A 14,266-nucleotide genomic window follows, 5' to 3' on the forward strand; every position below is an offset into this window, starting at 1 on the left:
AGTTTCTGAGGCCGGGTGCATGTGCGGAAGGCGTGCGAGCAAAGCGCATGCATGGAAAGCCGGGCGTGTGCGTGGAAGGGGCACGTGCACCCGCAAAGCAGGTACGCGGCAAACCGATGGTAACAAAATGTGAAACGCACTGCTGCATACACCTATGTATTTTTCATATAAACTGCCTTTCTATCCTAAAATGTTAGAGAACTATAAAAAAGTACTATTCATTTTCAATGAATTAAAATTCATGGAATGAGTATTTGTAATAAGAACTAATAAGCATGATGCAGTTACAGATATTTTATACTACAGAATGGAATTTTCCTTAAATCAATTAAAAGATGATGAAATCATATAAAAGATACAATGCAAGATTTTTCTGGACAATATATCCAGCTTAATGTTCCTTGTATTATCCATTAGTTTTATATTTCTTAATGGGTACTTTTAAACAACATTTGTATGTTAATATATCTTTAGTTACTATAGATCGTATGTTCTAAACTGCTATTATATTCCACATTTAAATAACGTTTGAATGTTTATTTAATTTGTATGCCGCCCCACTCCCAAGGGACTCGGGGCGGCAAAGGTGGGAAGGGGGTACAAATAGGACAAAAGACAAACAAAGTAAAAAACAACAACAATCACAACCTTTCAAGTGGGGCTGGAAATCCATCAGCCCCAGGCCTGCCGGAACAACCAGGTCTTCATGGCTTTACGGAAAGCCTGGAGGGTGGTGAGGGTCCGGATCTCCACGGGGAGATCGTTCCAGAGGGCCGGAGCAGCCACAGAGAAGGCCCTCCCCTGGGGGTTTGCCAGTTGGCACTGGCTGGAAGATGGAATTCGGAGGAGGCCTAATCTGTGGGATCTAATCGGTCTTAGGGAGGTAATTGGCAGGAGGCGGTCTCTCAAGTACCCAGGTCCGATACCATGTAGGGCTTTAAAAGTAACAACTAGCACCTTGAAGCGTGTCCGGAGCCCAATAGGCAGCCAGTGAAGCTCACGGAGGATAGGTGTCACGTGGGTGTAACGAGGTGTACCCACAATCGCTCGCGCGGCTGCGTTCTGGACAAGCTGAAGTCTCCGAATACTCTTCAAGGGCAGCCCCATGTAGAGTGCGTTACAGTAGTCCAGTCTTGAGGTCACAAGGGCGTGAGTGACTATTCGAAGGGCCTCCCGGTCCAGGTAGGGTCGCAATTGGTGCACCAGGCGGACCTGGGCAAATACTCCCCTGGTCACAGCTGACAAATGCTGTTCTAAAGTCAGCTGTGGATCCAGGAGGACTCCCAAATTGCAAACCCTTTCTGAGGGGCGTATAATTTCACCCTCCAGCCTGAGAGATGGAGTACATAGCCAATCTTTGGGAGGGAGCATCAATAGCCACTCAGTCTTGTCAGGATTGAGTGCAAGCTTGTTCATTCCCATCCAGATCCTGACAGCCTCCAGGCACTGACACATCACTTCAACCACTTCACTGAGTTGGCACGGGGCGGACAGATACAGCTCTGTATCGTCCGCATATTGGTGGTATTTTATCCCGTGCTGACGAATGATCTCACCCAGTGGCTTCATGTAGATGTTAAATAGGAGGGGGGACAGGACCGAACCCTGTGGCACCCCATAATTAAGGGGCCTAGGGGTCGATCTCTGTCCTCCGACCAACACCGACTGCGACCTGCCCGAGAGGTAGGAGGAGAACCCCCGAAGAACGGTGCCTCCCACTCCCACCTCCCGCAACCACCGCAGAAGGATACCATGGTCAATGGTATCGAAGGCCGCTGAGAGGTCAAGGAGCACTAGGATAGAGGTGTGGCCCCTATCCCTGGCCCTCCAGAGATCATCGATCAGCGCAACCAAAGCAGTTTCTGTGCTGTAGCCAGGCCTGAATCCAGACTGAAAGGAATCCAGATAATCGGTTTCCTCCAAGGACCGCCAGAGTTGAAAGGCCACCACTTTCTCAACAACCTTCCCAACAAAGGGGAGGTTGGACACTGGACGGTAGTTACTCAAGATGGCTGGATCTAAGGATGGCTTCTTCAGGAGGGGTCTCACCACTGCAGCCTTTAAAAGGAGCAGGAAGGATCCCACCCGGAGAGAGGTGTTAACTATCGTCCGGATCCAGCCACGTGTCACCTCCCTGCTGTTCGTGACCAGCCAGGAGGGGCACGGGTCCAGTATACAAGTGGAGGCACTCACCGCTCCCATGGCCTTGTCCACTTCCTCAGGCGTGACAAGTTGAAACTCAATCCATAAATTCCGCTCAAGACCTTCCCCCGATACCTCGGCTGGCTCTGAGCAATTGGAGTCTAGGTCTGTCCGAATCCGAGTGACTTTATCCACTAGAAACTGAACAAACTCCTCAGCTCTACCTTGTAAAGGGTCATCCGCTTCCCTCCCTTTCAAGAGGGAGTGGGTTATTCTAAACCAGGCGGCTGGGCGCGATTCAGCGGACGCAATAAGAGCGGCAAAATGCGCACATTTCGCCGCCCATATTGCCACAAGATAGGCTCTGACATAGGCTCTCATCAGTGCTCAGTCTGACTCAGAGTTACTGGCCCTCCAGCGGCGCTCTAGGCGTCTCTTTTGGTGCTTCATCTCCCGGAGTTCCTCAGTGAACCAAGGAGCCCTCCTGGATCCACTACCTCGGAGAGGCCGTAAAGATGCAATCCGGTTTAGAGCCCCCGATGCTGCAGTATTCCAAGCAGCAACCAAGGTCTCCATCGGACTGTGGGTGAGAGCATCAGGTATTACACCAAGCGCCGTCTGAAATCCGCTAGGGTCCATCAGGTGCCTGGGGTGGAACCACCTAATTGGTTGCTCCTCCCTACAGTGGGGGATTGGTCTCCGAAAGTCAAGCCTCAGTAGGAAGTGATCAGACCATGACAAGGGCAAGATCTCAATATCCCTCATATCCAGATCACGTCTCCACTGCTCCGAGAGGAATACGAAGTCAAGTGTGTGACCCGCTGAGTGAGTCGGGCCCTGAATTACTTGGGTCAAGTCCATGGCTGTCATGGAAGCCATGAACTCCTGCACGCCGTCAGAGTGATCACCGAGCAAAGGCAGGTTGAAATCCCCCAGTATCATAAGCCTGGGGAACTCAACCGCCAGCTCGGCTACGGACTTGAGGAGCGAGGGGAGGGCTGATGCAACGCTGTTGGGAGGAAGGTATGTTAGCAACAGGCCCACTTGACCGCCAAGGTCCAAATTCACCAGCAAGGACTCAGACCCGACAAGCTCCGGAGCAGGGATCCTACGAGGAACTAAAGACCCTCAGATGATGATAGCCACTCCCCCACCCCTTCTCTGGGGTCGCAGCTGATGAAGCACCTGAAAACCCTCTGGGTACATTTCAGTGAGGGGGACTCCTCCCTCCGGGCCCTGCCAGGTTTCAGTAATACATGCCAGGTCTGCCCCCTCATCTAATATTAGGTCCCGGACGAGGGGAGCTTTGTGCACCACAGACCTGGCATTTAGCAACAGCAGCCTGAGACCAGGGCCCTGACAACTCTCGCCATCTGACCTTGGAGTGGAACTAATAGGGCCGGAAGGGGGGATCGCTGTGACGTAGTGAACCCTCCTTCCCTGGTAATGGCTAGCCCTGAAGTTCCCGCCGTACCTGCCCATCCCCGTCATGACCATAATGTTCCGGCCCACCCCCGTGTCCGTAGTCCCCATTCCACCCCCTGTAGCAGCCGCTCTCTCTGGCACACCATTTGATTCAAGCATTCTAGGACTGGGATTGGGCCTGGCCCCCCTAACACTTCTGCAACAGCACTCAGTGAAGGAGGCACCAGGTTGTAATCCCAGTCCTCTCAGACATACACATCCATTCACCCAAGCAATCCCCACGTAGCAATTAAAAACACAGAAATACAACAATAATGGATTAATAAAAAAGTGGGCTCATTCATTCAGTCACACCCATGTCACATGCACTCCCCATACAAGTTAAAAATTGCGCAGCGGTGCAAGAAATTCATACAAAGCTTATGCTAATATGGAAGAGGGAGATAAATAATGAGAAAGTATGTTAGTGAGCAATGTTTCTGCTACTTTCCTTAAAATGAAAGTAACTTTTTTCTGGTCACAGGGACAAAATACATTTAATCAAGTAAGTGCAAAGTTATATTTCTAAGGATTTTCAAGCTTTTCCTTTGGAATGCTTGTTGTAAAGAGCATGGTGCTATGTTTTGGATCCTGGAGCTCTCCCACCCCCCCTATGTTCCTCAGCCATATTTCTTGGCATTGGAAGTTCTTTGTAATCCATGTTTCTATCTTTTATTAGGGAAAAAATCAATGAGAACGAACATGTTATAGAGGAAAGCACAAACTGAAGGTGTCCAGCAGGCCCCAAGGGATTTATAAAATAATGTGCAGTCCAGTGAGGGGTTTGGCTTCTGGTAAACTGACCAGAGACTGACCAGAGTCCTCTTGGGAATCATTTGGAGAAAATACCCTTCATGCTCTTTATTTGGAAGTATCCAAGTGTTCCCACTAACTCAAAAAAGGTTAGAGACTCTCGATTTAGATGTTCCTTGTGTTTTGACAACATTAGAGACTTGCTCAGGATATATATAAACTCAGTCATTCTTTATAACATGGGAACTACCACCGCTTATCAAATGAAATTGTACATTTTACTGGCTTAACTCAATCTTACCTTCCTTTTATGATTTTATTGAGGCTCTATTCACGGTAACTAGTTTTGAAATGCCTCGGAATTGGTTTAGTACATGACACCCCTGGGGAGTTTTCTCAAGTAAATGCTGTTGTACCTTTTCATGAGGTCTCAAAAGAGTCTCGAGAAGTGATTTCATTTTCAAACAAACAAGAACAAACAAACGGGCATACCTGCTCTGACAAGTTGCTGCTGCTGTATTTTTTAGACATTCTTTTCTTCATGGTTTCTTTTACAGATTTCACCTTCTTACCCAGGGATATGCGGGAAGTCGAAGGAGATTTGATCACCTCTTTGTAGACAAAATCACCATCCTTTCCCTGTCAAAAGAAAGGGAAGTTGAAACAAAGAGCAGCTTCCCATCTTTATCCTTCTGTGGCCATTATCACACTTGGCGTACCTTACAAAGATTGTTCAAATTGCAGATTCCCAAAATATATTATTTATTTACTTATTTATTAAACAATATTTATATAGTTGACTAACTCACAGATAGGTCACTCCAGGCGGCTTACAACATTTTTTTTTTAAAAATCCACCATATAATAAAAACCCATTAAAAATATCACCGACAGACACACCCCGTTCTGCATGGCAGCAACAATATAATCAAATCAGCCACTTGAAGCAGCTCCATCTCCATTCATGGTCCCTAGGCCTGCTGGCAAAGTCACATTTTTAGGGTCTTTCAGAACAGGAACAGGATGGGAGGCCAACTGGAGCTCAGGGGGAATGATGTTCCATAAAGAAGGAGCTACCACCAAGAAGGCCCTTCTTCATGGTCCCATCAGATGTACATTTTTAATCAATAGGAGTCATAACATGCTCTGCCTTCCCATCCTGGTGGACTGAGTGGATTTCCCTTTGACAATATTTGCAATGTTTTCCTTGAAATTCTTCTTAGTGGGATAAATAACGGAAGAAGGGGGAGTTAGTTATTACATGTTGACTACCCTATGATGCTTGTCTTCCAATTCTTAAGCCATCACTTAAAATGTCATTGTGAGTAATTGTTCAAACCATGTAGTATAACAATTCTGCTGGGCATTGAGCCAGAATAACCCACCATATACTAAGTGGGACAAATGTCACCACACAGCCAATATATTCAACTTAGCCACCTATATCGATTTTAATGTTATACTTATAGGCAGAATGCTAAATAACATAATTCCTGCTTGCATGCATTTTAATTTAGCAACACAAGTGGTATAATCCAATCATTTTCCATTAGCTATGTCTCTGCCAACTCCTGGAGAGAAACATTACAGTTGTACCCCACTCATAAGCTCCTTGTATGAAACTCATTTACATCAGTATTGCTCAGTATATATTGTTCTTCAGCTAACTTTCCTTTTTTCTTGTCCTTTCTTTTTAAATATTTTGGAAGTTATGAAAAGCTATTTGAAATGCATCTCACACCCTGTATCTGTCACTTGCATATTAAGATCAATTTTTGGAATACTCTTGGTTTTTGGCTGAGATGAACGCTTGTTTATAAGGTTAATTGTGTTCTGGCTGCCTAAATTCTATATAGATTTAACTGACCATGCCTAACCTCACACACATTTTCATCCCATGGCCATGTTAATCTAGTCACATGATGCTCAAGTACAACATCAAAGATTGCCAAGAGAAGCATAATATTGGTTTTAGGATAAGATAATCTGTCTTTCTGGGTTATTTTGTGATAATATCCCCATCAAGTAAAGTTATGTGTACTGAATAGGAAAAAAGAACATCTACTGTAGTTAAGATTACGTGACACTCAAAAGCAATAAGTGAAAAGGAGAATGGTCAAGAATGCTGGGAAAAATTAGGGTGAAAGGCAACCAGAACTGTTTTAGATTAATGATAAAATCAGGTGCAAACTGGTCCAGACCCAGTCCCATATTGTCAAAATTTAGATGCCTTTGGAAGTTCACAATGGCATGAAAATGGAAAGGCCTATCACCCTGGAATATATTTTTGGTGAATTTTCCATTCATATCACTGATAGGGATTTCCAAAATAATAATAATAATGAGCTGTCTGAAGAAATGCTTCACTTTGCACTTCTGGAATCCGTTTCAGAACAGTTTCATAAAATGGCTTTATGTTCCAGTATGGATTGAGAGAGAAAGATTCCTAAATAGAGAGATGAAAGTAGAAACAAGGATGGATAGAATAAATAGTGGACATGGGAGTTCCAAACTCTGGCAAGAACCTGCTGAATTGCCAAGTCTTCCTTCGTATGCATGTGTTCTATATATCTATCTTCCTGCAGCTGTGTTTCACCCCCACCCTCCAGAGACTTTCCATCTGGCCGGGGATTCAGTCCAGATGTTTTCAGAGACATTTCCCTTTCCCATCTATACAGAGATCACTCTGTGGCAATTCAGGAACTCGATGGTTTGAATTCACTTGGACAGGAGGTGGTTGTGTTTTAGTAATGGAATCACAGATTAATTTCAATCCTCTCTTGCCTGCCCTACTAAATCCCCAAACGCTCAACAAAAACACAAAATTGGCTCCTGGAGCAGGGAAAACCAATCTAGATACACAAAGGCGGGAAGAGGGGGGAAATGAAAGGGGGAAAAAACTTTGTTCCAAAAAAACAAGCAAAAGAACATCAGTCATTCATGAGAAAGACTTGCCTAATGTTAAAGGAATACTGTATTAACGTATCAGAGTGAAATTATGCATCGGTAACCATTTCTCAAAATAAGATTCTGTGAACACCACAAAGTCACATGGATGAGTTGCCATTCAGCACAAAAGGCAGCAATACCTAGAGACGAAAGGATGAGATCAACTCCCCATCCCTCTTTTTTAATTCAAGGCACCCAGAGAATCCCCCAAATTAGATCAGAAAAGCATTGCTTTCCACAATTTTCCTTTCTTGATCTACATTCTCCCTTGCACTCTTCCAGGTGAATTTATTTGTCACATGGCAGAGAGAACATATATATGCATTATATAAATAACATTCCTTCCTTTGTTTTTTCCTGCTCTTTCATCTGTCTAAATCCTGTCTCTTCTCCTGTCCACAGTTCATTTGAATAAACAATTCATTGGCAGAAAATCAAAAAGAAAGGTTTTTAGACATAACTTTCTATTATGGCAGTCTACAAGAAATGCAAATAATGCTCTTGAAAATGCAAGTTTCTCGTATTATTTGTTGGTTGAGCATTTCTAATTTCTGCAACACAAATTAATGGCTATGAATTTTAAAAAGCTGCTTTGATTTTTATGTGTGAACTGCAATTATTTTGGGTTGAAATAGATAAATACTCAATAACATAAAACTGGCAACAGCCAGGAAATGTTTAATTTTGTCCATTCCTGTTCATCACACAGGACCAGTGATATGCATAGTCCTTCCAAGGACTAAACATGATGATCTTAGCTGCTTAGTCCCACTGCCAGATCCCTGTAGTCAGATTGGCAACCCTAAGGAAATGGGTGATCTATAAGATGATTTAGGGCAATAAAATAGAACCCAACATTTTAAACTGGAAGTTCTCAAAAGAGAATTCTTGGCTCAGTCTTATCTATTATCTATCAAACAACTTGTAACCATCTCAATTCACTATTGAACACTTTCTCAATGTGATATCCTTCCCAAGCATATGTTAAATGCTGTGAAAATATCTATAGACCTTTCACATCCTGGACCGAAATTATTTCAACTTCTACCCTCAAAACGACGCTATAGGGCACTGCACACCAGAACAAGACACAAGGACAGTTTTTACCCGAATACCATCACTGTGTTAAACAACTAATTCCCACAACACTGTCAAATTATCTACTAAGACTGTATTACAATTCTTCTTATTCTTCCTAGTACCTATCTCTTCCCACTTATTATAACCATGTTGCTTGTATCTTTACAATTTATATTGTTTTATTTGTTTCCTAGTATGATTTGATTGCTTATTAGTAACCTATGACTATCATTAAGTGTTGTATGTTATGATTGTTGATGAATGTATTCTATTTTATTTTTCTTTATGTACACTGAAAGCATATGCACCAAAGACTTAGCCAATAAAGAATTCTATTCTATTCTATTCTAAACATAAGCAGCAAAAAATGGATACAGGATGGAGCTATGCTCCTTACATCCTCACATTTTCTTTATCTTTCATCCCTGCCTTTCTCAGCTTTGTTTGCAGCTGGAATGTGGGAAGAAGAACTATATATTTGCTGAAATATCAGAAAGGGACCTTCCCTTACACCTGAGCTTCAGCCTACTATGTTCATGGAATCCAAGATTATGCTGAGAGCTGTCCAAGTGGTCACAGATCCCCTTCAGGCCTCTTCAGTGAGAAAGCAAAGGTAGAATAAATAGAATGTGAAAAGTGGACTACTCTGCATTAGTCACTACACCTTTCCTAAACTGGCTCCAGTTTAGTTTTAATCAGCTTATTTTGATATACTTTATTCAGTGGATAGAATAATGATGGGGAGGATGATTTTCACTCATCTGATACACTTAGTTTAGCTAAATATTCTGACTGGCCAATAAAACCATGGCAAATATGGTTAGAACAGTTGGCTTTTAGTAGCTATCTAATTGTTCTTGTGGAATAAATCTGCTTTCTAATTGCCTAGGAAACACCCATTTCACCTGTCCTCATGTTATAATTATCATATGTAGAAAATAATATCTAACAAATGAGAACCTTCAGAAAAATAAGATTTCTTGATTTCTTGTTTGACATACAGACTGACAAGCTTCCTCTGAACTAAATTTTTATTCTTTTGGAATTTCAAAGATTGAGTAATCTTCTACTGCTTTCTAGCAGTACAGTACTTATCACTCTCATAATTTTATGACATTGTGCTACACATTCTCCTTTTGAATATAAAAAAATTAAAAATCATAATTTAAAACATCTATATCCAACTTTTGGGTTTGTCTGAACCGCACTGTGAAGAGGAATTGTTTTGGGCCATATATAAAATATAGTTAATGCATATAAATGCATGTAATAATGTTAAACGTTTATGATCTTGTGGGGCTTCATTACTAGTTGTCCAGGACTGCATGTGGCCCACAGGCTGCTCACACCCAATTTAAAAGACTTCAAAGTACAAAATATGGTTCAGAATTACACAGAGCATTGTCTGGCATTAGTATTTGCAGAATAATAAGCATTTCATATTTGGAGAGATACTTTTGGACATTCATTTTAGTGCTAATAATTTCCCCTAGTATCAACAAATTATTGATGTAGTCAGAGAGCATCATAACAACACAATTATTATGCCATGATGTGGCTATCCCTACAAAGATCAAACTAGTGCAAACCATGGTATTTCCTGTGACACCCTATGGAAGCAAAACTTCAAGAAACAGAATAGAAAGTGTGTTTTCATTTTTGAACTTTGAAGTTGGAGGAGACCCCACCAACGACAACCAATACAACAAACAGATCATCAAATAAATCAACTCACTCAAGACACAAATGACGATGTCCAAATCAACCTACTTAGGCATACTAAGGAAACCCTATCATTCTGGAAAAAACTATATTGCTGGGAAAGGTAGAAAGAAAAAAAGATGACCAGCAGCAGGGTAGATCAATTCATTTACAATGGGAATGGGTATATCATTGGAAGACCTGAATGAATCAGGTTTGGGACAGATTTTTATGGAGAAAATCTATGAGTCACTATGAGTCAATACCAACTTGACGGCAATCAATCATAAAAGTATTTGTCATTGTTGGAAAATGATGTTTTTTGAAATGCAATTTAAAAGTACTGTATGAAGAAGCAGCTCAATCTACTGTAATTGAAAACTGTTGCTATCCTCATCGCTACTTTTATAGCAAATCCCACTGCATTTTAATTTTGAAACACATTACAAACACCACCATTTTGGCTGTATCTATGAATGTATCTTATGACTGAATGTCATACTCACAATTTGATCTGGACTGTTTCCAATGTGCAGTGAGCGATTTGCCAAATCAAAACCACCAAAGCTGCAGGTTCTCTGTGAAATAAGGCAAATTTATAACATTTTACCACAAAATCAGCATGCTGTCAATGTCTCAATTGTACAAATAACAGCAGCAAGCATGAAAAAATGTTCTGGATTATGTTCATGCATCATGTTCCCTTCCTGGACTTTTACTAATTATTTTATTGCTTCATACTGAGATCAGGATCTTCACTAAAGGAGAACTATTTCCTAAGTGAGTCATTTGGGTAGAGAATATTAACAACAAAATGTTCCACTTTATCGTAGACAAAAGCTTTACGAATCTTCTTACGAAAAACTTTAAGAATCTTCTCAATTGGTTGATTCAGTCAATAATGACATCTTCGATCTCTGAACAAACAACAATTTCCATTTGCAAAGACTCCATATCTGTAACCAAGGCCTGTTTGGAACAAAGCAGTTTTTGTACTAGTACAAGAGAGAATACAGTAGGTGATATGTGCAGTGGCATAATCTTGCAGAAGTAATTAGAGAAGAGAGTTGTTCTTAGAGAAACATCTCAAGCAAGAAACTGACATTGAATACAATAGTTCTGCTTGCCTAAACAGGTCAGCGTAATGACACTAATTTTCTTTTCAAAGCTGAAAAACACAGCCAAGTGAAAGCATATTTACTTGGTGCTTAATAAGGATCCTCATATGTAAAGTGTTCGTTATTGAAAAGACAGTAGCCTTTGGAGCTCAATAGAACTGCCTGGTCCCCTTTCAGTTTTACAATACAGATGTCTGCCTTTTCCAGAAATAAATTGGCTGTTTATTTCTATGTTTTGATCTATGCATTTACATCTTGTCCTTCAACCTTATTCCCTCTGTTTTTCTTCATCTTATAGAAAAACAGCAGCAGCAAATGGGGACATGATCATTATCCTTCATCATATACTTTGTAAATAATAAATGCTGTATATGTAATATCTCATTATTAAATCTGCTACCAATTAATACATTACTAAAAGCCAATTATAAGCTCTAGTAGGCAACCCATATGAAGTGTGTTTTTATCCTCATCAAACAAGCCTTTGCTGGTGAACATGTAATTGTATTTTTCCCCTGAAAACATCCATTTAACAAGAAGGTTAACAGCAAAGGAATGCTGTAACAATTTTAAAAAGTTATCTCAGAAAGTTTATATCATCTTTTAATATCAAACAAGGATTACATTTGGGGGTCTTCATGTATTTGTGTATGAACATGAATGCAGGCAGTGAGTATGTATGACAGCAGAATTCAGAGTTGGCATGGATGGTATATGGAATCATACAAATACACACAAAAATCCCTCACAGTTAAAAGTTGGCAATATGCTCTACACACACACATACATACACACACAAACACACACTATATTTCAAGCAGCTTTTTTGTTATGTTTGATATTGGACATATAGTTTATTCCTTCCAATTACTTCACAAAAACATGCTAAATAAAAATTGTAGATGAAGAGACTGTAGATTCTTAAATGAAATGATCATGCACATACTTTAAAAGTTCTAGGCATGCCTTTGGCCACTAAAATAAATGTAAATGCCCAAAACATATGTAAAAGCAACACATGTAATCAGTCCTATTGACAAGGGATGCCAAAGCTCCTGAGGTTGCAGTAAACATGAATTATGATCTCAGAGGAACACAGTGTAGAATAGTGCCTAAAATTCACAAGCAGGGCATAAAGCATCTGCTCTTTGTAAAAGGGCTTAATCCAAGTTTTCACATAAAAAAAGGAAGAGATATAGCTTTTTCTCCAACGATGCAATCCAACACACCCTAGTTATTATTTTATTTTATTTATTAGACCAATTTATATAGCCATCCCTCTCACAAGCAAGCAGTTCTGGGCATTGTACAAAAGAGCTAAAAGGAGTTAATAAATCCATTAAAAAGTATGAAAAACCAAATTAAAACAAAGACTAATAGACAAAGGGATGCTAACAATAACGGAGTACCTCACTAGTTCACCCATTCCTGGGGACCCCAACCCTGCTGGCATAACCAGATCTTGAGGGACTTTCGGAAACTCAACAGTGACAAGGGTAGCTGGTAGTGGGGGAGATTCAACAATCTGGGTGCCACAACAGAAAAGACCTGGCATCTACAGTTTGTCTAGTATCTTCCTAGCTGATGGACACAAGTTATAGCAGGAGTGTTTAAATGTGGCAACTTTAAGATCTGTGGACTTCAACTCCCAGAATTCCCCAGCCAGCCATGGTTGAACACACCTAGGCTAGACTCCCTATAATGTACGTAGCCTATGTCATATAATATAAGGATGTTCAAATCCTGCTACCAATATCGACAATACGCAGGAAATAACAGTAACAGACTTACAATCCAATAATTTGCAGGACAAAATGTATTTTTTTTAAAGTATGTTATTGCCTCGTATACAAGCACATCATGTGTAGTCAAGTGAAAGTGTTATTTCACCATCTGAAATATTCTCTACATACCATCTTTGTCAAAGAAATTCTTTTAATAAAATATATTACAAAGTAGGGCAGACTGCACTAATATACGAAGCATTGGATGATAAATTATCCTAGGGGAAAAAAACCAGCCTTACAGTGGCTACCAGCCAACCGCAGCATAGTTTACAAGTTAGCAAAAATGAGATTTTGTCTGTCGGAATCATTTTTTTCCCTTACGTTTCTTGGAATGCTAGTCATGATTGCCTCAACCCGAGACCATGGTTCAAAAATACAATCCAGCTATGAACTTCCCAGATGGCTTTAGATCCCTGGCTTTCATCCTTAATTTCCTATATCTGAGCTGGGAATTAAATGTTTCACTTTACATTATGGACTGAAATCCTAATCACTGTACAGATCTTTGCCTGATGAAAATTAAGAGTGGCAATCTTTTCTTTTTTTAATAACCACTGAGAACTGTATTTTCTCAGAAGGAAGTTATTAATAGCTACACAATGGGTTGATGGTTGCATCCTCACTCAAAAAAATAGGTAAGATCCTCTTTCCCCCCTCTATCTCTTCTTCTTTATGTGTATCATTTTCATTTATATATCGATTTTCTCCTCAGTTCAGTGCTTTCCTTGCTCTCTTTTACACACATACACCAGTGGTGGGATTAATTTTTTTTACTACCAGTTTTGTGGGCGTGGTTTGGTGGGCATAGCAGGGGAAGGATACTGCAAAATCCCAATTTCCTCCCGATCAGCTGGGACTCAGGAGGCAGAGAATAGATGGGGGTGGGGCCAGTCAGAGGTGGTATTTACTAGTTCTCTGAACTACTCAAAATTTCCGCTACCGGTTCTTCAGAACTGATCAGAACCTGAATACCACCTCTGACATACACCTTATTTCTCCCTCACCACTCCTAGTCAGCATACAGAGATAAAGAATAAAATGAGATTAAAATCTGAGTCCCTTTACTTCTTCCACCCCTGCATGAATCACAATATTTAAAGGAGTTAATGATGCAGAGTACACAGAAATATGATTTCTCCACATCACCCACTCATCACCACTACTAGTTTGGCAGCTGGAAAACCCACAAGTATGCTGAAATCACAATGCACAGGGAATTGCTTTCCCTGGATATTGTTATCTGCAGCATAATGAGCTGTTTGGTGGGCTTGC

The 14,266-nt window shown here is 40.8% G+C and overlaps 1 protein-coding gene across 5 annotated transcripts in view; it reads right to left on the minus strand.

Moving 5' to 3' along the window:
• The window catches only part of SASH1 (SAM and SH3 domain containing 1), a 209,807-nt gene that overhangs the window by 25,591 nt on the left and 169,950 nt on the right, over positions 1–14,266 (minus strand). For 4 of the 5 annotated variants that reach the window (XM_087718312.1, XM_087718313.1, XM_087718315.1 and 1 more), the window contains 2 exons: positions 10,596–10,667; positions 4,852–4,998 (listed from right to left, as the gene is read on the minus strand). In XM_087718312.1, the coding sequence (XP_087574438.1) occupies positions 4,852–4,998; positions 10,596–10,667 (219 nt within the window). The remainder of the gene's footprint in view (positions 1–4,851; positions 4,999–10,595; positions 10,668–14,266) is intronic. The other variant, XM_087718314.1, reaches the window with a different exon arrangement.

The sequence above is a fragment of the Thamnophis sirtalis genome, unplaced genomic scaffold (genome assembly GCF_051295495.1).
Source record: "Thamnophis sirtalis isolate CommonGarterSnake01/CBP01778 unplaced genomic scaffold, rThaSir2_p1.2 scaffold_6, whole genome shotgun sequence".
Lineage (NCBI taxonomy): Eukaryota > Metazoa > Chordata > Lepidosauria > Squamata > Natricidae > Thamnophis > Thamnophis sirtalis.